Here is a 24,318-nt window from a genome sequence, read left to right on the forward strand (position 1 = left end):
ATACCTTTGTTTTAACCAAAACTTTTATTTATACCTTTGTTTTAACCAAAACTTTTATTTATACCTTTGTTTTAACCAAAACTTTTATTTATACCTTTGTTTTAACCAAAACTTTCATTTATACCTTTGTTTTAACCAAAACTTTCATTTATACCTTTGTTTTAACCAAAACTTTCATTTATACCTTTGTTTTAACCAAAACTTTCATTTATACCTTTGTTTTAACCAAAACTTTCATTTATACCTTTGTTTTAACCAAAACTTTCATTTATACCTTTGTTTTAACCAAAACTTTTATTTATACCTTTGTTTTAACCAAAACTTATTTATACCTTTGTTTTAACCAAAACTTTCATTTATACCTTTTTTTAACCAAAACTTTCATTTATACCTTTTTTTAACCAAAACTTTCATTTATACCTTTTTTTAACAAAAACTTTCATTTATACCTTTGTTTTAACCAAAACTTTTATTTATACCTTTGTTTTAACCAAAACTTTTATTTATACCTTTGTTTTAACCAAAACTTTCATTTATACCTTTGTTTTAACCAAAACTTTCATTTATACCTTTGTTTTAACCAAAACTTTTATTTATACCTTTGTTTTAACCAAAACTTTCATTTATACCTTTTTTAACCAAAACTTTTATTTATACCTTTGTTTTAACCAAAACTTTCATTTATACCTTTGTTTTAACCAAAACTTTCATTTATACCTTTGTTTTAACCAAAACTTTCATTTATACCTATTTTTAACCAAAACTTTCATTTATACCTTTTTTAACCAAAACTTTCATTTATACCTTTTTTAACCAAAACTTTCATTTATACCTTTTTTAACCAAAACTTTCATTTATACCTTTTTTAACCACTACTTTTATTTATACCTTTTTTTAACCAAAACTTTCATTTATACCTTTTTTTAACCAAAACTTTTATTTATACCTTTTTTTTTAACCAAAACTTTTATTTATACCTTTGTTTTAACCAAAACTTTTATTTATACCTTTGTTTTAACCAAAACTTTTATTTATACCTTTTTTTAACCAAAACTTTTATTTATACCTTTTTTTAACCAAAACTTTCATTTATACCTTTTTTTAACCACTACTTTCATTTATACCTTTTTTTAACCAAAACTTTCATTTATACCTTTTTTAACCAAAACTTTCATTTATACCTTTTTTTAACCAAAACTTTCATTTATACCTTTGTTTTAACCAAAACTTTCATTTATACCTTTTTTTAACCAAAACTTTCATTTATACCTTTTTTTAACCAAAACTTTTATTTATACCTTTGTTTTAACCAAAACTTTTATTTATACCTTTGTTTTAACCAAAACTTTTATTTATACCTTTGTTTTAACCAAAACTTTTATTTATACCTTTGTTTTAACCAAAACTTTTATTTATACCTTTGTTTTAACCAAAACTTTCATTTATACCTTTTTTAACCAAAACTTTCATTTATACCTTTTTTAACCAAAACTTTCATTTATACCTTTTTTAACCAAAACTTTCATTTATACCTTTTTTTAACCAAAACTTTCATTTATACCTTTTTTTTAACCAAAACTTTTATTTATACCTTTTTTTAACCAAAACTTTCATTTATACCTTTTTTAACCAAAACTTTCATTTATACCTTTTTTAACCAAAACTTTCATTTATACCTTTTTTAACCAAAACTTTCATTTATACCCTTTTAACCACTACTTTTATTTATACCTTTTTTTAACCAAAACTTTCATTTATACCTATTTTTAACCAAAACTTTCATTTATACCTTTTTTTAACCAAAACTTTCATTTATACCTATTTTTAACCAAAACTTTCATTTATACCTATTTTTAACCAAAACTTTCATTTATACCTTTTTTTAACCACTACTATTATTTATACCTTTTTTAACCAAAACTTTCATTTATACCTTTTTTAACCAAAACTTTTATTTATACCTTTTTTTAACCAAAACTTTTATTTATACCTTTTTTTAACCAAGACCTTTATACATATTTTAACCAATACTTTCATTTATACATTTTTTAAAAATTAATTTTATTCATACATTGTTAACCAACACTTTTATTTATCACTTTTTTTAACCACTACTTCTATTCAATCAGATTTTAACTCCATTTATTTATACATTTTTTAACCAATACTTTTATTTTATAGTTTTTAACTAATACTTTATTCATACATTTTTTAACCAATACTTTTATGTACACATTTTTAACTAGTACTTTTATTTATACATTTTTTTACTAATACTTTTTTACATTTTTTAACCAATACTTTTATTTGATATTTTTAACCAATACATATTTTAACAAATACATTTACACATTTTTAACCAATGCTTTTATTTATATCTTTTTAAAAATTTTGTTTATACATTTTTAACCAATACTTTTTATATACATATTTTAACAAATACATTTACACATTTTTAACCAACAGTTTTATTTATACTTTTTTTTTAACCAATACTTAATTCATAAATTTTTAACCAATACATTTATGTATACACTTTTAACCAATACATTTATTTATGCATTTTTAACCGATACATTCATTTATACATTTTTAACCAATACATTTATTTATACATTTTTAACCAATAAATTTATTTATACATTTTTAACCAATACATTTATTTATACATTTTTAACCAATACATTTATTTATACACTTTTAACCAATACTTTTATTTTATATTTTCTAACTAATACTTTATTTACACATTTTTAACCAATACATTTATTTATATATTTTTAACCAATACTTTTATTTATACATTTTTTAACCAATACTTTGATCTATACATTTTTTATTAATACTTTTTTTTACATTTTTAACCAATACTTTTATTTTATATTTTTTAACTAATACATATTTTAACAAATACATTTACACATTTTTAACCAACACTTTTATTTATACCCTTTTTTAACCACTACTTCTATTCAATCAGATTTTAAATCCATTTATTTATACGTTTTTTAACCAAACTTTTATTTAAACATTTGTAACCAATACTTTTTACATTTTTTTAACCAATACTTTTATTTATATATTTTTAACCAATACATTTATTTATGCATTTTTAACCAATACTTTTATTTATACATTTTTAACCAATACTTTTATTTATACATTTTTAACCAATACTTTTATTTATACATTTTTAACCAATACTTTTATTTATACATTTTTAACCAATACTTTTATTTATACATTTTTAACCAATACTTTTATTTTATATTTTTAACTAATAATTTATTCATACATTTTTATCCAATACTTTTATCTATACATTTTTTTTACTAATACATTTTTACATTTTTTAACCAATACTTTTATTTGATATTTTTAGCCAATACTTTATTTGATATTTTAACCAATACTTTTATATACATATCTTAACCAATACATTTATTTATACATTTTTAACTAATAGTTTTATTTATACCTTTTTAAAAATTAATCTTGTTTATATATTGTTAACCAATAGATTTATACCTTTTTTTAACCAATACTTGTATTTAATCAGATTTTAACTCTTTATTTATAAATTTTTAACCAATAATTTTATTTAAACATTTGTAACTAATACTTTTTTTTAGACTTTTTTTAACCAATAATTTTATTTTACAATTTTTAACCATACATATTATTCATACAATTTTTAACCAAGACTTTATTCATACATGTTAACGATTTTAAATGATTTAATCAACTTTTCAATAAATTCACCAAACGCTTCAATGATTGGGAGGTGCAGATTTTTTCATGTGTATGTGAAAACAAGAATTCAAAAATGAAAGATCCAAAATTAGAGTGGGGGGAGGGGGGCGGGTGACGAAAAAAAACAATACAAAGTACCTGCTCCATTCCATAATTCCTGAATCGAGTACCATTTCTCCAAGAATGGCAGACAGCAATGCCGACTTTCCGGAACCGGGTGGACCCGTGATGATCGTCATTTTTCCTGAAGAAAAGAAACAGGAGAAGAATAGAAAGAAAACAAAAAATTATGTTTCTTTTTAACCTTCTCTAACTTTTCTTAAAAAGATCTCGGATGAATTGTCAGAAATACCTGGGAATGTCTGATATTTGGTAGGATGCCCCATCTCTAGCAAAAACAACAAAAAAATTTGTTTCAACTGAAAAAAAAATTTGACGTGTTCAGGAAGTTACGTCATGACAGGAAGTTTACTAATACTTCATTCTGCTGCTGCTGATGCATGTGATTGCTTAAATATACAGTAAAACCCCAGGATACGGTGGCCCTATGATACGTTTTTATCAGGTTACGATGTGGAATACAATTTTTTTTTCGCCCCATGGTAATGGTATTTTGCCCCACCTTACAGTGTTATAAATTTTATTTGATTATATACATGCGTATTATATACTATACTGTATTTGTTACTCATTTTTAGTGCTGTATCCCAGGGTTCTATTGTATAATAAAATACTTCCATACAACGATATGGTTTTTTATAGATATAGTTATTTAAAAAAAATTTTTTATTACATTTTCACCCTTAACAAGACGCAGTGCCACTTTGAAATAGATGTCTGTTCACATTACACTTGAACTTCTGCATGTCAGTACAGTTAGGAAAGCAGAATCCCAGAAGGGAGTTCCAAAGTCTAGCAGTTCTGGGGGAGAAACTATTGGAGTAGAAGGCTTTCTTACATCTACGAATCTCTACTGTGTAGGGGTGGGATTTAGCCACTTGTCAGGTTTGTCGGGGGTATTTACGTTGAGGGGATTACAAGTGCTTGTAGTTCGTCAGAGCATTCACCATTAAAGTATTTGTAGAACAGACAGAGGAATGCAACATTTTGTTGATGGGACAGAGGCTGAAGCCTAAATGACAGTTCAGGACCTATCAGGTTGGCGATTCTCTTTTGAACCCTGTCCAAGAGGGAGAGACAAGTAACAGATGCACCAGCCCAAATGTGACAGCTGTCCTCCATACATGGGCGAATGGTGGCCTTATAGAGGTACAGAATACTTTCAGGCGTAAGTTGCTTTCTAGCACGGTATATTATACTGGATATTGCAATGAGATAAAGTTGACTAATAGATTATTCTGCTGATGATGATAATGTTAAGTTTAGTAATTTAAGCTGACCTTTTCAAGAACTTATGTCGTGACAGGAAGTCGATTAATACTTTATTCTACTGCTGCTGCTGATGGTAAAAGTTAGTAATTTAATCTGACGTGTTCAGAACGTGACGTTATAACAGGAAGTCGAAGCTTTTTTTTGCATATTATAATGTTAAAAGTAGTTTAAATTCTACAGGAATTTACATTACAGGAAATCGATAAATACTTTATTCTGCTGTTGACGGTGCATGTGATTGCTTAAATACAGAGTAGAACGATAAAAATTTTCACCCTAGAAAAGACGACATGATTCCACCTCCGGTTGATGAAAACCGGATTCTTTTTTTTTTTTTTTGCAAACCACCTACTAGTTGACCAGTTCTGTACAAATCCCAAGAGCAATAGGAGCCTTCTATCATGCCCCCTCACATCTTCGAAGACAGTTTGAAAATCAACACCAAAGTGTACCTGGATGTGCTGAAGAGTGTGGTGACCCCCTGATGCAATTAGGTGGTTGATGGAAATCCTTGGGTGTGGCAGAAGAACTTGGCACTGGCCCACAAATCCAAAGAGACTCAGCACATAAACCGTTAATAAAAATAAATTAAAATTCTTATATTGTTTCTTTTAAAATAAAATTTTCTAAAATTTCTTCAAAGTCCTTTTGCAATATTTTTGTGTAAATATTTTGAAAATTACGCAATGCCTTTATTTCCAGTTTACATTTTGTAAAAAAAAACAAAAAAAAAACAAATTATTTTTCCAATTTCAAATACTACTTTCTTTTTCTTGTTTATTTATTTATTTTTTTTTGCTTTTTACATTTTCTCACTAGTCCTCCTCCTCCCTTATTTTATTTATTAAACATTACTTTATTTACTTCCTCACTTAGGGATTAGTCACCACAATACCATATTTACTCTAGAAGTTTTCTCTGAAATTTGACTACTGTGCACTTTTCAACTCTTATCCTCGAGTGGCCTATGGGCCTTGATAAGTTGTAATATATATTATATACAAAAAAAATAAATATATATATATCTATAACAAAAAAGTGGCTGTATTTTTGCACGGACCTTTGTTATGATAAGGTGCGACGAACTAAGTATTATGGTATCCATTCGATGCACAGTTAATAAGGATTGGTATTCAATGCAAAAAGATTACAAATTTAATATTCAATCAGTTTAGCATAAAGCACTCATAAGTCAATAGGCTATAACTTTTGCCCACTTTTAACAAGCTAAAATGTCTAGTCTATTACATAAAGAGCAATTGTCTGTCTGTGGATATCCAACTAAAAGTTAAAAACTACACAAGTCACACCCACAGAGCTGATGTATTCTTTTTCAACTTTGCCCTGGACAAAATATGAGCACACATACACCCATATATATATATATATATAATATTCATTCTTTTGAACAAAATCAATTAATAATAATACATATGCTATCTGCATAAATTAAAATATCATGTTTAAGCATATTGTACAACCGGGCAATGCCGGTTAACAGATCCTGCTAGTATATAATAATCAATAGAGGATTGATTCTATAATAATACATATGCAATCTGCATAAATTAAAATATCATGTTTAAGCGTATTGTATGACCGGGCAACACCGGAATAATCAATAGAGGATTGATTTTATAATAATACATATGCAATCTGCATAAATTAAAATATCATGTTTAAGCATATTGTACAACCGGGCAACGCCGGTTAACAGGTCCTGCTAGTATATAATAATCAATAGAGGACTGATTCTATAATAATACATATGCAATCTGCATAAATTAAAATGTCATGTTTAAGCTTTTGTACAACCGGGCAACACCGGTTAACAGGTCCTGCTAGTATATAATAATCAATAGAGGATTGATTCTATAATAATACATATGCAATCTGCATAAATTAAAATATCATGTTTAAGCGTATTGTACAACCGGGCAACGCCGGTTAACAGGTCCTGCTAGTATATAATAATCAATAGAGGATTGATTCTATAATAATACATATGCAATCTGCATAAATTAAAATGTCATGTTTAAGCGTATTGTACAACCGGGCAACACCGGTTAGCTGGTCCTGCTAGTATATAATAATCAATAGAGGATTGATTCTATAATAATACATATGCAATCTGCATAAATTAAAATATCATGTTTAAGCGTATTGAATGACCGGGCAACGCCGGTTAACAGGTCCTGCTAGTATATAATAATCAATAGAGGATTGATTCTATAATAATACATATGCAATCTGCATAAATTAATATATCATGTTTAATCGTATTGTATGACCGGGCAACGCCGGTTAACAGGTCCTGCTAGTATAAAATAATCAATAAAGGATTGATTCTATAATAATACATATGCAATCTACATAAATTAAAATGTCATGTTTAATCGTATTGTATGACCGGGCAATGCTGGTTAACAGGTCCTGCTAGTATATAATAATCAATAGAGGATTGATTCTATAATAATACATACGCAATCTGCATAAATTAAGACCTTCCAAAGAGCAAATGAACCCTTTTTCGGGGTCAACGGCCAACTAGCACCGTGTGTGTTTGTGTGTATGTATATGTGTGTTGGGGTGGAGAGGGCTCCCGTAAGCCGTGATGAAGGCAACCTTTCTAGGAGAAGCAAATCTCTGATTTAAAAAACCATAAAGCGGAAGACCATTACCCGCATTAAGCTGGTCTGCAGTTTAACTTGCTGCTGGCTATCTTGCTCTTGCTTGTTGCTGGATCTCAACATTTTGAACTGAGAGAGAGACTTAGCTGTCGTACAAAGCTAAGACTCTGTAACATCATCTGTGTATAGATACTTCCTCAGACATTTGTCTATTAAAATGGTCCTGTGGCGATGAAAGTCATTTTTGGGCTCATTGACTGTCTGAGGGAGTGGCATTCGTCTGACAAGACGTTGCAATCATCATGTATGTATGCATGTATGTATGTATGTATGTATGTTTAAATTGGTCTGGAGTGGGAGGCGTGCGGAAGAATATGTCTTAGCAGAGTTAGGCTGATGAGTCACCAGTCTACTCATCGGCGCAGTGGGCCATAAAGCAGTCTTGAGTTCCCAGAGTTAACCTGTGTCAACTGCGGGCGGATGTACAAAACTACAGGCGGTTTAAAACGGCATTTGATCCTGCATAGAAAAGAACAACAAGAATGTGCTGCTAGTGGTACACATGTCTGTACAATTTGTGCTAAGGAATGCCAGAGTTTTGCAGGGCTTAAAAGACACATTCCTGCAGTCTATCATTGAATGTTTTCGTGTTTCTATATACCTTTTTTTCTTTTTTTTTGTGCTATATTGAGTGATGGCAATGTTCGAAAGCGAATTTGCTGCCATCATGTATGTATGTATGTATGTATGTATGTATTTTACAGACAAATGGTGGCCTGACCTCTCCAGGGAGATACAGACTGCCTACGATCATAGAGATGTCAAGACATTCTACAGTCTGCTTCATCAGGCTTATGGTCCGAAATCCTCTTCAACTACACCACTCCTGGCAAAGGACGGGAAAACCTTGCTGAAAACCTCAGATGAAATTATGCATCGATGGCATGAACACTTTCATGATCTTTTTCATAACCCATCGAATGTTGATGTTGCTGCAATAGAAAGTATGTCTCAATGTTCCTTTTGTCCGGAACTTGATGTTGAACCGACTCTTTCGGAAACAGTTGACTGCATAAAACAGATAAACTTGAACAAAGCCCCTGGGCTGGATGGCATCCTTGTTGAGCTGCTGATACATGGTGGTGTCAATGTACATTGTGTGGTCCACTCTTTGATACTGTCAATATGGCAGGGTGACCCAGTTGCCCAAGATTGGGTAGATGCCATCTTGGTTATGTTGTACAAAGGAAAGGGTACAAGGTCTGATTGTGGAAATTATCAAGGTATCTCGCTGCTGAGTGCGTTTGGAAAGGTATTTGCACAGCTCTTGCTAAACCGATTAGAAAAGTATGTATGTCCTAATATTCTTCCGGAATCCCAGTCTGGATTTAGAGGTGGGCGAGGACCTGTGGATATGGTGTTTTCTGCTAGACAGCTCTTGGAGAAATGTATGCCTCTTTGCCAGGTGTTTGTGGACTTAACCAAGGCGTTTGACACAGTCAACTGTGAGGCTCTCTGGACAGTGCTGGAAAAATTTGGCTGTACACCTGCTTTTATAGACAAGTTCAAGAAACTTCATCAGAGTATGAAAGGTCGCGTCAACTTCAATGGTCGGCTTTCGGAAGAATTCCCCATTGAGAATGGTGTGAAGCAGGGTGATATAGCTGCACCAACATTGTTTTCGCTCTATTTGACTGCTGTGCTCTGGTATGTTTTCCACGATTGTGATATGGGTGTTTATATCAGATTCCGAACGACTGGAAAGGTGGTCAACCTCAGAAGATTCCAAGCCAAAACACTTGTTAGTGATGGACTTGTTAGGGAACTGTTGCATGCTGATGATACTGACCTGGTAACACACTCCCCAGTAGATATGCAACTAGTGATGGATCTCTTTACAAATGCTTATACCTGCTTCGGACTGACAGTTAGCATTAAGAAAACTAAAGTCATGTACACTCCCGCTCCCCATGATCTGTATGTGGAACCTGATATCTTCGTCTGTGGAAAGCGCCTTGAAGTTGTAAAAAAGAGTGCCTTATTAAATGATAGCACTCTTAATGCGGAAATAAGACAGAGAATCAGCAGGCATCTGATGCTGTTGGAAGGTTACAAGATAGAGTCTGGTCTGATGGTGATCTAACTCTGACAACTAAAATTTCAGTATATCAAGCATGTGTAGTACCATCCCTACTCTACGCATATGAAACTTGGACCTTGTACTGGTCACATATAGAATTGCTTGAGAGGTTCCATCAGCACTGCCTTAGACACATTCTTGGTTTAAAGTGGTATAGCTTTGTCCCTGATACATATGTCTTAAAAAAGGCCAAAACAACCAGTATTGCTACCATTGTTATTAAGAACCAGTTGTGTTGGGCGGGTCATCTCATCCGGCTTGAAGACTATCGACTCCCAAAACAATTGTTCTATGGAGAGCTCTTTCTTGGAAAAAGACCCCAGCACAAGCCCAAAAAAACGTTTTCGTGATAGCATCAAGGAGAGTCTGGTGAGCTTTCATATTCCTGTTGACAGTTGGGAGTCCCTAGCGTATGATCGCAAGCAGTGGAGGACACTGATATACAGGGGTGCAGAACACTATGAAGCAGCCAAAATAGACCGAGAGAAGCTTAAGAGAGCATGTAGGAAATGCCAAACCTTGCCGCCCAACCATGGAGATCTCTGGATCTGTAAGGTGTGTGATCGGGCTCTGTTGTCTAAGGCAGGTTTTGTTAATCACATGAAAGCCCACGATAATACAGGTTCCGCTGCATTTAGTCTCATACAAATCAGTGAGCGTTTTCAGTGTCATGTCTGCTTGAGGGTGTGCAAGTCGCTGGCAGGGCTAAAAAGTCATATTTGGGCACATGGACTTTTAGTGACTGAGGGAGTGGCTCTCGTCTGACAAGACGTTGCAATCATCATGTTTGTATGTTTGTTTGTATGTTTGTATGTATGTAGGTCTGCCGAAAACTTTCAACAAATTTTCCCAATATCAATATCGTTTTGAAGCTTGACCCTTCGGACGACAAATAGAGAAAAATTGGCCAAAAACATTAATTCCTTTATCCTCAACTGGGCACTTTTCTACACGGAGGGGTCACTCGTGTCAACAATGTCGCATAAAACACGTTATTTCGACCACCCGTGACGTCACAACCACGGTAGGTGCATCTTTCTCTTTTTCCCTCTCCTCCTCATTCCGTCTAACTTATTCTTTCCTCTTGTTTTATTGTGCTGAAAAAAAATATATAATTCATTATTCCAGCAGCCTAGCACTTTTATGGTTCTTTGACCTTTGTGGCTAAGATCCAGCATTTAAATGAGGATCAAAGTGTAGTATATGCATTTTTTTTTTCACCTCTTCTTCCTCTGGCGCGTTACGAGTTCGAGTTTTTGCGCTCGCAATTTTCTTTTTTTGCTCAACCAACACCGTTACACACACCTCCACTTTCTTTTCCGCCTTCGCGTCACAGGTTTCGAGCCTGCCTGCCTGCCTACTACCACTTTATTTTTTTTTTGCTTAGCACACACCTACAAACACCGGGGCAACGCCGGGCACCCAGGCTACTTTTAATATATACTGAATAAGAAAAGAAAAAACACGAAAAGACATGAAAATTAACCAAACTTACCCATGGGAACTTGAATACTAATATCTCGGAGACATGGAGTTTCGGAAGTCAGATCTTTGGAAAAAGAAGCATCAATAATTTCCAGTGCCAAACGATTCTCCATGTTAGGAAGGTCTGGAACGTCTTCCTCATCCTCTGTGTTGGATGCCATCCCGTTGGTGTTTCGTCGAGGTCCTGCTCCTCGCCTTGCGTAAAACTCCAGCTCCGAATAGAGCGAGGGCGTCATGCTGGTTTTTCTGAATGACGGATCTATCGTATCCAGTAGTGACGCCCCGCTGCTCTGTCTGGCTGGAATCGGGGATGGTATGAATGGCATGCTTTCTACGGACGAGATGCTCCCCCGCATGGCGCCATTATGAAAGGCCATACTTACTCGGTCGGATTTAACATCGTACTTCATGAGCGTGTCGAGTTTCGTCTGCAAGCAAAGGAATGATTACAGATCAAAATAAGAATAGAATTGTTTCAAAGGATGCGAAGTCAAAAGGGAGTTTTTTCTTCCTTCTTTTTTTTTATTCAATTTTCACCCCAAACAAGGCACAGTGCCATTTTGAAGTAGAGGGCTACTATCAGGGACATAAGTTGCAGAGATATTATTACTATGAGTAGAAAGATGTCTGTTCACATTACATTTGAACTTCTGCATGTCAGTACAGTTGGGAAAGCAGAAACCTGGAAGTGAGTTCTAAAGTCTAGCAGTTTCGGAGAAGAAATTATAAGTAGTAGAATAGTTTTTTTACACCTAGGGATCTCTACTTTGAAGGGGTGGGATTTAGCTGCTTGTCGGGAGTATTTACATCGAGGGGGTACAAGTGCTTGTAGTTCATCAGAGCATTCACCGTTAAAGTGCTTGTAGAACAGGCAGAGGGATTCAACATTTTGTCGATGATTTCAACATTTTGTAGATGACATGACAGTTTAGGACCTATCAGGTTGGCGACTCTTTTGAACCTTGTCCAGGAGGGAGAGACTAGTAGCAGATGCACCAGCCCAAATGTGACAACAGTACTCTATACATGAGCGAATGGTGGCCTTATAGAGGTACAGGATACTTTCAGGCGTAAGTAACTTTCTAGCACAGTAGAGAGAGCCCACTTTCCTCGCAACGGCCTTAGCAATGCTCTTAATGTATCTGTTCCAACTCATGTTCCCTGTGAACGTTAAGCCGAAGAGCTTCAAAGAAATATTTTTAGTTAATGTGTTTTTGGCCATTTCTATTGGTGGCAGAGAAGGTTTCTTCTAATTATTGAAGGAAACAAGTTTAGTTTTGGCAGCATTGAATGTGATCATCCGTTTATGTCCCTATTCTATTGCAGATTGGAGGTCTTTCTCTAGGATTTCTGCCATTTCCTGTGTTCATTTGTTTTCCCCTCATGCCTGTTATAGAGAGTGGTGTCATCAGCATATATACCCATGTCCTAGTGACATATGGCCGAGTGGTCCTAGACATTGTATCAAAGTTTACAGTTACCCAAAGGTGCTGAGTTCAATCCTGAACGAAGGCAGTGAAAAAGTAACATTCAAAACAGAGAATCAGCAACTATGTCCCAAAGCCTAGCTGGAGTCCGAACACGATACCCCCGTAATAATAATAAAGGGTTGGGTTCGAGACTCCTAACAAACGGTTCCCCAGTTTGATACAAAACACCTGACGAAGGCCGGAGGGCAAAACGGCCAAAACGTTGTGACAATAACAACCAAGATGAAGAAGTCAGTCCGACAATCTCAATCAATATATACCCATCTCACAAACAATTTTATCAGGGAGGTTATTTATGAATATCAGGAATAATAAAGGTCCAAGGATAGACCCCTGAGGTATTCGCGCATTTATATCATATTGTTTAGATGTACGAACGTCGAGGACAACTTGGATTTTTCTCTTAAGAAGGATTTAATTATGTTATACATTCTTCCAGTGATACCGTACGATCTGATTTTCCTTAGAAGACCATCATACCATACCCTATCAAAAGCCTTAACCTCCCCTGCTTTACCCTTACAATTCTCTTTCACCCCCAAAACAATGCATATTACCACTTGGAACGTATTTGGGAACATCTCTGTGGGGAGTTGAGCACCAAAATGTCTGTTCACATTAAATTTAAACTTCTGCAGTTTAGTACAGCCAGGAAAGCAAAAACAAAAACAAAAAAAAACCCATAACCATGGCTGGAAACATTGTTTTCATCACCCTGGGCACGTCCCTGTTATTTGTAACAATCCAGCGATGCATTTTGAGGGCGCTGGCAATGGTCCTGTTGTCAGGGAGCATGAGTCATACAGTGGCGCATCTCTGATCTCGCTCGTTGAATATTGTGTCATTTTTAGACATGATAGAAGACTCCTATCGCTGTTGGCATCTGTACACAAGTATATGGCGTGCAACAAAAACAGAAAACCGGTTTTCATCAAACGGAAATGGAATCATGTCGTCTTGTCTGGAGCGACAATTTTATCGTTCCACCCGGTAGATCCTTACGTTCTAAGAGGCAATATGCCTTGTTTGGTATGAAAAATAGTGAAAAAAAAAACGTCATTATTGTTCTGATGAAATCAAACCAGATAGAAATTTAATCGCTTACAAAAATGCTGGTGCATGATGGGAAGCTTCAGAGTTACAACATTTATACTTTACTGGCATCACCTCCCTACAACGTCAATCTTAATGTTGTAGAGCTTCTCATTTCTCTTTTTATCAGGTTGTCCACAAAGTTTGCGCCAATTTTTAGTTCATGTTTCGACGTGTTAAAGCACGTCAGATTACTGACAGAGAGACAGAAGGATATGATTGACAGGTGGGTCGGAAGACCACCATTCGTCCATGTATGGAGTATTGTTGTCACATTTGGGCTGGTGCATCTGCTACTAGTCTCTCACTCCTGGACAGGTTTCAAAAGAGAGTCGCCAACCTGATAGGTCCTGAACTGTCATCTAAGCTTCAGCCTCTGTCCCATCAAGTATTTTAATGGTGAATGCTCCGATGAACTGCAAGCACTTGTACCCCCTCGATCTAAATACGTCTAAAAAACTCGACAAGCAGCTAAATCCCACCCCTTCACAGTAGAGATCTCTAGATGTAAGAAAGCCTTCTAATCTAATAGTATATTCCCCAGAACTGCTAGACTTTGGAACTCCCTTCCGGGATTCTGCTTTCCCAACTGTACTGACATGCAGAAGTTCAAGTGTAATGTGAACAGACATATTGCTGCCCAACTCATCTCCCTTCATAATATCCCTGAAAATGATGTCCCCGATAGTAGCCCCCTACTTCAAAGTGGCACTGTGCCTTGTTTGGGGTGAAAATTAGAGAGGGTTAGGGTTAGGGTTAGGGTGAGGAACTGTTTTGATGCCCATCTTCTTCAAGCAACCTTGGGACAAACTTTGCGTAAATCTTGGTGGGATCCTTCTGCCATTCCATTATAGATATCAGTTTCTTCCAGTTTCCTGCTTTCCCAGCTGTACTGACATGCAGAAGTTCAAGTGTAATGTAAACAGACATCTTGCCGCTCAACTCCCTACATAGTATCCCTGCAACAACTTATGTCCCTGATAGTAGCCTCCTACATCAAAGTGGCACTGTGCCTTGTTTGGGGGTGAAAATGGAATATAAAAAAACGGGGACGTTTCTAATGGGTGGAATTTTTCAGCCTTAAGTTACGTCCGAACTGATTACAGAAAGACAAGAGGACAGAGGGATCGACAGGGAATAGGTATCTCCTAAAATTAAAAGAACCATCATGATGAGGGAATATTGCAAGATATTCGATCGCAAGCCTTTGTACGAACCCTATCAAAAGACTTTTATATATTTAGATCAATTTTTTTTTTTTTTATAAAAATCGCTCCAGACAACGCAAAAGCAAAAACCATACCACTTCAACATCAAAAACTAGCCAATGATGAGTTCTCTCTCTTTCTCGGGCAGTCCGTCGATTTCGACGATGATGCAGAGGTCAGTTAGTGTCCGTGTCAAAGGTGCCTTGAGCAAGAGCACGGCCATCATACTCCAATTGTGGCTTCCAGTCCATCAAACCTGTCAGTACGCCCTCACTCCATCGCCAACGGACTTTCACCTCCTCCACCAGCCTAGGCAAAGTAGTAATAAGCAGCTTGCCCAGTACTGCTAGCACCCTCTCCGCTGAAAACAAAGTTCAGAGACATCAGCCGCATCCGATGGCTGAGGCAAACCAGAGTCCAGTTGTACATCACCCTTGTTGACTGCGATGGCACTGCGGTGCTGGTTTATCCGCTGCGCAAGCCATTCAGATTCCTTCTTCATCTGCCAAGAGCATCATTAACCAGGCTTGGTTTTTTGTGACCCTTAATAGGGGGGCTAGTGGATACTACACCTTATCCAAGGGTGACCCAGCACTGCAATAACTAAGGGGTAGTGAGATTCTCCCCAAAACCCTGGAGCTCCCGCACCAGGGCCTCGTTGTCGGATGTAGTAATTACAAGGGTTATAACAACAGCATATTCTTTTGTTTTGACTCTCGAGTATATATTCGCAAAAACTTTCGACAGAGGCGACGGAACCTGATGAAACTGGTATCGTTTTAAACCTTCGTCCTTCGGACAACAAATATTGAAAAATTGGCTCAAAACATTAATTACTTCACCCTAAACTCGGCCGTTTTGTACAAGGGGGGGTCGATTTTTTGCTTCACTATTTTAACAAGTTATCGTTCCCTTTTCGATTGACTATGCTTAATTCTGATGTTCGTGGCTTCCACTCACGCCGTGGAGACATCGGCTAAGACGTCAGGTACTTTTTTTTTCTCCTTCTCATTATGGGTTCGAGCCTGCCCATCTACTACCACGTGACATTCTCCCCAAAACCCTGGAGCTCCCGCACCAGGGCCTCGTTGCCAGATGTAGTTTTATAGTAAACAGCAATTCTTTCCTTTTTCTCAGAAACCGTGAGGACAAAATAAAAATAAGGTTTCCAAGAGTAAACCCAAGTGGTTACCACAAAGCACAATAGGAGCATGAAGAGAGACAAATGGCCATGACCAAGATTAATATGTATCATTAGAATAATGTATGAAAAAGCAAACAATTAGATTCTGACCCAGAAGACAGCAATTCTTCTCCCTTTGTCAGAAACTTTACTCATAGAATGAAAGAGCTAAAGACAAAAATATAGGAAAAGAGATTAACCTAGAAACAAAGCTCAGTTCAATAGAGTTTGCACTGATGATGTGATGCTAGTCCTGTGCAGTTCTAGGAGGTTCATCCACCCAAGCTTCACATTCTCTCTTTAAGGGTTAGGGTTAGGGTTAGTTAATTTATTGCTAATCGCCTGAAGAATACTGACGGAACTGCCGAGGCATTTTTTGAAGGTCAGAGTTTTCCTTCTGACTTTTTTTTTTACATAGTGGTCACCACTTATTAAAGCCCGGAAGCCACTCGAGGATAAGGGTTTTCAATTCAACTTGAAAATCTAACTTAATTTATTGCTAATTGTCTGATGAATGCTGATGGAACTGCTGTGATATTTTGTGAAGGTCAGAGTTCCCCTCCTCGGTGGCAAAGACTTTCCAATCCAACTTTCCCACTCTTATGTTACATTTCTCTGTAGTGGGAAATAAATAAATACCCAGTCAGTAAGTCAACAGTTGATCTTGCAGGACGAAATCCATATTGATTGTCACTAAGAATATTGCTTTCGCTGAAGTGGCTGAGGACTTCTTGATTTGTCATAGATCAAAGCAACAGAACCTTGAGCAACAAATTCTTCTTTTGATAACAATTGAATAAGTTCTGAACGTTGTCCCCTCAACACCCACCCTTGGAAAATGTGCCACTGTTTCTTGACAATCAGCACGTGCTGGTGCTCGGTCTCACCTTACAAGTTATGCAGTCAAGAAATGACTGGAATGACTCCCAACAAACTGAGCTGAAATCGGCATAATCAGGTTGATACTGAAAATCAAGTTGAAATCAAATATAAATGGAAAACAATGAAACAGAAAAAGCAATAAAACAGTTAAAGAATGAAACAGTGAAAACAATAAAACAATCCAATAATGAAGCAATTAAACAGTGATAGAATTAAACTATAAAACAGCGAAACAGTTAAACCGTGAGACAATGAAACAGTGAAAACAATAAAACAATCAGACAATTAAATAACAATGAAATAGTGAAACAATTAGACAGTGAAAACAATAAAACAATTAAATAATGAAGCAATTAAACAATAAAACAATTAAACATTGAAACAGTAAAACAAACAAGTAACAACCCGATATACGACTTTACATATGTGTACATACATATTTATACATGTATATATATATATATATATATATATATATATATATACACACGTATATATGCATCCATGTACACATACATATGCATACATATAAAAATATACACGACAACATTTATACATACATAAGTGCACATACATACATACGTATAAAAACATACATATACGCATATATACATACGCTTACATGCATATATACATACGCATATACACATATGTATATATATACGCAGACACACATGCATATATACACACAACCACATGCCTATATACATGGGTACACACACACACACACATAAATATGTATACACATATGTAGATATGCATACGTATACACACACATATATACACATGTATACACACATATGCATATATATATATACATTAACACATACATATATGCATATACATATATGTATAAATGCATGCACATGTACATACATAAACACACATACATACATATCTGCATACATATATGCACGTACATATATGTATCCATACACACACATACATATATGCATATACATATATGTATAAATGCATGCACATGTACATACATAACCACACATACATACACATCTGCATACATATATGCACGTACATATATGTATCCATACACACACATACATATATGCATATACATATATGTATAAATGCATGCACATGTACATACATAACCACACATACATACACATCTGCATACATATATGCACGTACATATATGTATCCATACACACACATACATATATGCATATACATATATGTATAAATGCATGCACATGTACATACATAACCACACATACATACACATCTGCATACATATATGCACGTACATATATGTATCCATACACACACATACATAAACACACATACATACACATCTGCATACATATATGCACGTACATATATGTATCCATACACACACACATACATAAACACACATACATACACATCTGCATACATATATGCACGTACATATATGTATCCATACACACACATACATATGTGCATATATACATACACATACATGCATACATATATGCACATCATAAATGCATGCACATGTACATACATAAACATACATACATGCATACATATATGCATCTATACACACACAAATATTGATATACACGCACACATACATATATGCATATATACATACATATACACACATACATGCATACATATATGTACATCCTGATTGCAATGCCTTGTCAGACGAGTGCCAGTCCCTCAGTCACTGAAAGTCCATGTGCCCGAAGATGATTTTAAGTCCTGGCAGCGACCTGCACACCCTCAAGCAGACATGACACTGAAGACGGTCATTGATATAAATAACTATATATACATACACACATACATATGCATATACACATGCATACACACACAATCACATACATATATACATACATATATGCATACATATACAAGTATGCATACATACGTACATATACAAACAAACATACATATACTCACACACACATTATACATATATATCTCTATATATAAAAGCGAAAATGTATGTGTGTATGTATGTACGCTTTTCCTCGATGTCCACGAAAGGCTTCTTTCAGAGAAGCGCTTGCTCGCTTCACAACTTCTTAAAACTTTTTATATCATCTATAAATTGTAATATCTCAGAGTTACCCACGGAGATCGCCTGTCTATTTAATTTTATTGACTTTCAAACGTTAATTATTCGACATTTCCCGCATCGGCACGCGTTACATTCGGTTTTCGGTATAAAAAAAAGCGAAACTCGACTCTAATCAAAGGCCGAAAGCCAGTTTGTTCAATGTCGACTTCGTCATATCAGACTGTAGCTTTCATTTCGCTCCTCCTAATAAACAGGGAGCGGGTTTTTAAAAACAAACAAAACGATTTATTCAAAACTGTCCCGCACAAAATCGTAACTGCTGAATACCTATCGCCGTTACGTCAATCAAAAACACGCACTTGTTTTTTTAACACTTTACTATTTTCCAACTGCGTGTCGTCAACGCTTCGTTTTTTTTTTTCACATACCCCGAAAAACACCCGGGCAACGCCGGGTACCCCTCGCTAGCATATATATAAAAGCGAAAATGTGTGTATGTATGTTTGTGTGTATGTATGTATGTTTGTGTGTCTGCTAAAAACTTTCGACAGACACTACAAAAATTCACAAAATTAGTCTCATATGAAAGCCCCACCTTCCGGACGACAAATATCGAAATATTGGCCCAAAGTGACAATCAGAAGTGTGTAAACTGATCGATTTTCTGCAGGGGGGATCCCCCCAAAAAGTGACATTTTAATGTTAGACATTACATATTTTTAAATCGATTTATAACTGCCCTAAAAAATACGGCCGCCAACTCTTCTACATAAAGTATACACGCGGCCGTTTATTTTGGGTCAACTTGTATTTAAAACCCGCTGAGTCATGTCACGTGATTTTGACGTCAGTAACCTCTAATGGCGGTCTGAATTTACAATTTAAAAATGTTGTTATCGGTAAAAAAAAATTAATTAAAGCTAAACTATGAACTTCTACGCTATGGCAACGTTACCAAAGTTATTACCACATTCAAAATAGGTAGATACGAAAGTTAAACGAAAAATAACAAGCGAAACATGTGAAGTAAAAAAAAAATACGCTTACAAAAAATATTAACGAACGAAGTTTTTAAAAATAAAAACAGCCAGATGCCATTTTCCAGTCTTTAGAGTAAGGAAGACGAAGAGAGAAAGAGAGAGAGAGAGAGAATGAGAAAGAGAGAGACGCAAACAGAGAGAGAGAGAGAGTGAGAGAGACGCAAACAAAGAGAGAGAGAGAGAGAGATGTCTAGACAGAAAACGAGAAAAACGTTAACTTTTTCACCCCGAAATCGACAGGGGGGAGGGTCAACAACGCATGCGTCAGATGACGTCATGACTTCATTTACTTTAAATAGTTGATAAACCGAACAAACAATATACGCCGCTTTAACGCGGGTAGTTAAGGCCTTGGTTCATTATCTAAACGTTTTGGGTTCGAATCATGGTGTGAGATGTTTTTTTTTTTTTTCGAGTTTTTACATTTAAATATTGAACCCTGAATAATTTAAGCCATTTTTCACGTAACGTTCGTTCGTTTTTCTGTTTTAATCGTTCGTTTGCCTTACGTGATTGTTTTTTTGTGTTTACCCCCCCCCCGCTTAATTAAAACGTTGTTTTCTTTTCTTACTTCGCTTATAACAATGCTTACATCGTCATCGTCGTCGTCATAACGCTCGATGAATTTAAAACATCTTTCACTTCTGGCTGCCCGATTTTATTTTCAAACTTTACCTCAGGGGTTCGGCTTCGATCCTACTCCCCCCCCCCGGCTTCTTTTTTATTTAACACCACACACCCCTACAAACACCCAGGCAACGCCGGGTACCCCTCGCTAGAATATATATATATATATATATATAATAGTGAAAGTGTGTCTGTGTACATTTCTATATGCAATAACTCTGTCAATTTTAAGTCTACAGATTCGAAATTTGATATACAGTGTACTGAGATTTTGGAAAATCTTTGTGGTCGATTTTCGGCCAGAAATTTGCCTGTTGTTCAACGATTTGACCTTTGAGAACTCTACCAAACTCTTCCGACAATTTTCGGTCTAAACACTTCAAATTTTAGATATAGGTTCCTTGGAGATGGATCTAACTTAATAACTTGATTTGAGCCCAAAACAATAAATGTTAAGGGGTCATAATAGGGGTCCAAGTTTAAAAAAATTGACCGTTTTTTTTTGTTTTTATTTTTTTGCTCAGCATACACCTCCAAACACCCGGGCAACGCCAGAAGCCCATGCTAGTATATATATATATATATATATATATATATATATATATATCTATATGTATATATATATATATATATATATATATATATATATATATATATATAAAAGTGAACGTGTCTGTGGGTGTCTATGTACATTTCCCTACGCAATAACTATGTCAATTTTTAGTCTACAGTCTTTTTCGGACTCCAGCTAGGCTTTGGGACATAGTTGCTGATTCTCTGTTTTTCAATGTTACAGGATTGAACTCAGCACCTTTGGGTAACTGTAAACTTTGATACAACGTCCAGGACCACTCGGCCATATGTCACTAGCTGGAGTCCGAACACGGTACCCCCGTAATAATAATAAAGGGTTGGGTTCGAGACTCCTAACAAACCGTTCACCTGACGAAGGCCGGAGGGCAAAATGGCCGAAACGTTGTGACAATAACAACCAAGATGAGGAAGTCAGTCCGACAATCTCAATCAATGAAAACAACTCATCTCAAAAATATAGACAATTACTAATTTCTACCAAACTCTTCCGACAATTTTGGGTCAACGCACTTGAAATTTTAGATATAGGTTCCTTGGACATGGATCTAACTTAATAACTTGATTTGAGCCCAAAACAATAAATTTTAAGGGGTCATAATAGGGGTCAAAGTTTTTAAAAAATTGACCTCTGCGGTCTCTTCCAAATTACTCAGACAATTTCTGGTCTAAATATTTGAAATTTTACATAAAGGGTATTCAGAGATAGGGCAAGCTTTTTCATGTTTGGGTCGAAAATTTTTAGTTACCAATATATAAATGTATGTATATGTGTTTGCATGTCTGCCTTAAACTTTCAATAGAGACGACGGATTTTACCAAGATCAGTCTCGTTTTAAAGTTCGACCTTTCATATGACAAATATCGAAAAATTGGCTAAAAACATTAATATCTTCACCTTCAACTAGGCCCTTTTCTACAGGGGGGAGCACTTTTTTCGCCGATATTTTTTAAAGTTATCCTCTCCTTTAGATTGTCTAGCCTTAATTTTTAAAAATGTCGCTTCCTGTTTGGCGGTGGTCGTAACAGCATAAACGTTAGGTTTTACCCCGTTCTTTTCCTCCTTTGCGGTACGGGTTCGAGCCTGCCTTCCTACTACCACTTTTTTTTTTTTTTTGCTCAACATACACATCCAAACACCCGGGCAACGCCGGGCTGAAATGCTAGCATCTATAAAAGTGAAGGTGTCTGTGTGTCTGTGCACATTTCCCTACGCAATAACTCTGTCAATTTTTAGTCTACAGATTGGAAATTTGATATACAGGGTACTGAGATTTGGAAAAATCGACGTGATCGGTTTTCGGCCAGAAATTTGGCTATTAAGGGGTCAAAGTTCAATGATTTGACCTTTGAGAACTCTTCCAAACTCCTCCGACAATTTTGGGTCTAAACACTTGAAATTTTAGATATAGATTAATAACTTAATTTGAGCCAAAAACAATAAATGTTAAGGGGTCATAATAGGGGTCAAAGTTAAAAAAAATTGACCGTTTCTTTTCTTTTTTTTATTTTTGCTCAGCATACACCTCCAAACACCTGGACAACGCCGGGCACCCATGCTAGTATATCTATAAAAGTGAACGTGTCTGGGTGTCTGTGTACATTTCCTACGCAATAACTCTGCCAATTTTAAGTCTACAGACTTGAAATTTGATATACAGGGTACTGAGATTTGGGAAAATCGATGTGATTGGTTTTCGGCCAGAAATTTGGCTATTAAGGGGCCAAAATTAACGATTTGATCTTTGAGAACTCTACCAAACTCCTCCGACAATTCTCGGTCTAAACACTTGTTATTTTAGATATAGGTTCCTTGGACATGGATCTAACTTAATATGTTGATTAGAGCCCAAAACAATAAATTTTAAGGGGTCATAAATTTAAAATTGACCGCTTTTCTTTTTGCTCAACATACTTCTCTAAACACCCGGGCAACGCCGAGCTGAAATGCTAGTATATACATACACATACTTACATATATGTATATATACATACATATACATGCATACATACATATAACAAATACATATATACATACATATACAAACATATACTCGCATGCAAACATACATATACACAAAGGCAAACATACATATATACACACAAACATACATACATACACACACAAACATATATACATACATACACACACAAACATATATACATTATATATATATATATATATATATATATATATATATATATATATATATATATACTTGTGATGGTCAAAATAATAGAACATATGTAAATTCATTCCGTTTGGGATAACTTTCGGCTTGTAAATTGTACAGGCGAGATATCTTATATTTAAATAACAATTGCAACTATTTTTAATAATTTGAGGAGGTGCATATGGCAAACAATGAGTCAACGTTTCAATTTAATAGAACATTTTGTCGTTGAGTAATCTTAAACTCAAAAATTTTTGCAAATATTGTTTAAAAAGATTTTGAAAGCGAATTATTGATTTGTGGGCAGAAGGAAAGACGCACATAGAAATTGCAATCAAGGTCGGATGTTCAAGATCAGTGGTGACCAACGTTCTCCAAAAAGGTGCTGAGGGTGTTTCTAGCAGCAATTGCAAGAAATGTGGACGAAAGAAAAGCACCACCGAAAGACAAGACCGGACACTGGACAAGGTGGCAAAGAAAAGTTGATTCCAATCAACAAGCCACATCACTGAGGCTTCTGGTGCCGACATTTCAAGAAGCATTATCTAACGAAGGCTCTGGCACGCCTGTGGAACTCTGTTCCGTCTGCCTGCTTCCCA

The 24,318-nt window shown here is 35.3% G+C and overlaps 1 protein-coding gene across 14 annotated transcripts in view; it reads right to left on the reverse strand.

Moving 5' to 3' along the window:
• LOC145271243 (ATP-binding cassette sub-family C member 8-like) overlaps nt 1-24,318 on the reverse strand; it is a 528,909-nt gene that overhangs the window by 148,669 nt on the left and 355,922 nt on the right. For all 14 annotated transcript variants that reach the window (XM_080126810.1, XM_080126808.1, XM_080126809.1 and 11 more), the window contains 2 exons: nt 11,411-11,828; nt 3,892-3,997 (listed from right to left, as the gene is read on the reverse strand). In XM_080126810.1, the coding sequence (XP_079982936.1) occupies nt 3,892-3,997; nt 11,411-11,828 (524 nt within the window). The remainder of the gene's footprint in view (nt 1-3,891; nt 3,998-11,410; nt 11,829-24,318) is intronic.

Source organism: Euprymna scolopes, chromosome 46, assembly GCF_053919585.1.
Source record: "Euprymna scolopes isolate OS-2025 chromosome 46, ASM5391958v1, whole genome shotgun sequence".
Lineage (NCBI taxonomy): Eukaryota > Metazoa > Mollusca > Cephalopoda > Sepiida > Sepiolidae > Euprymna > Euprymna scolopes.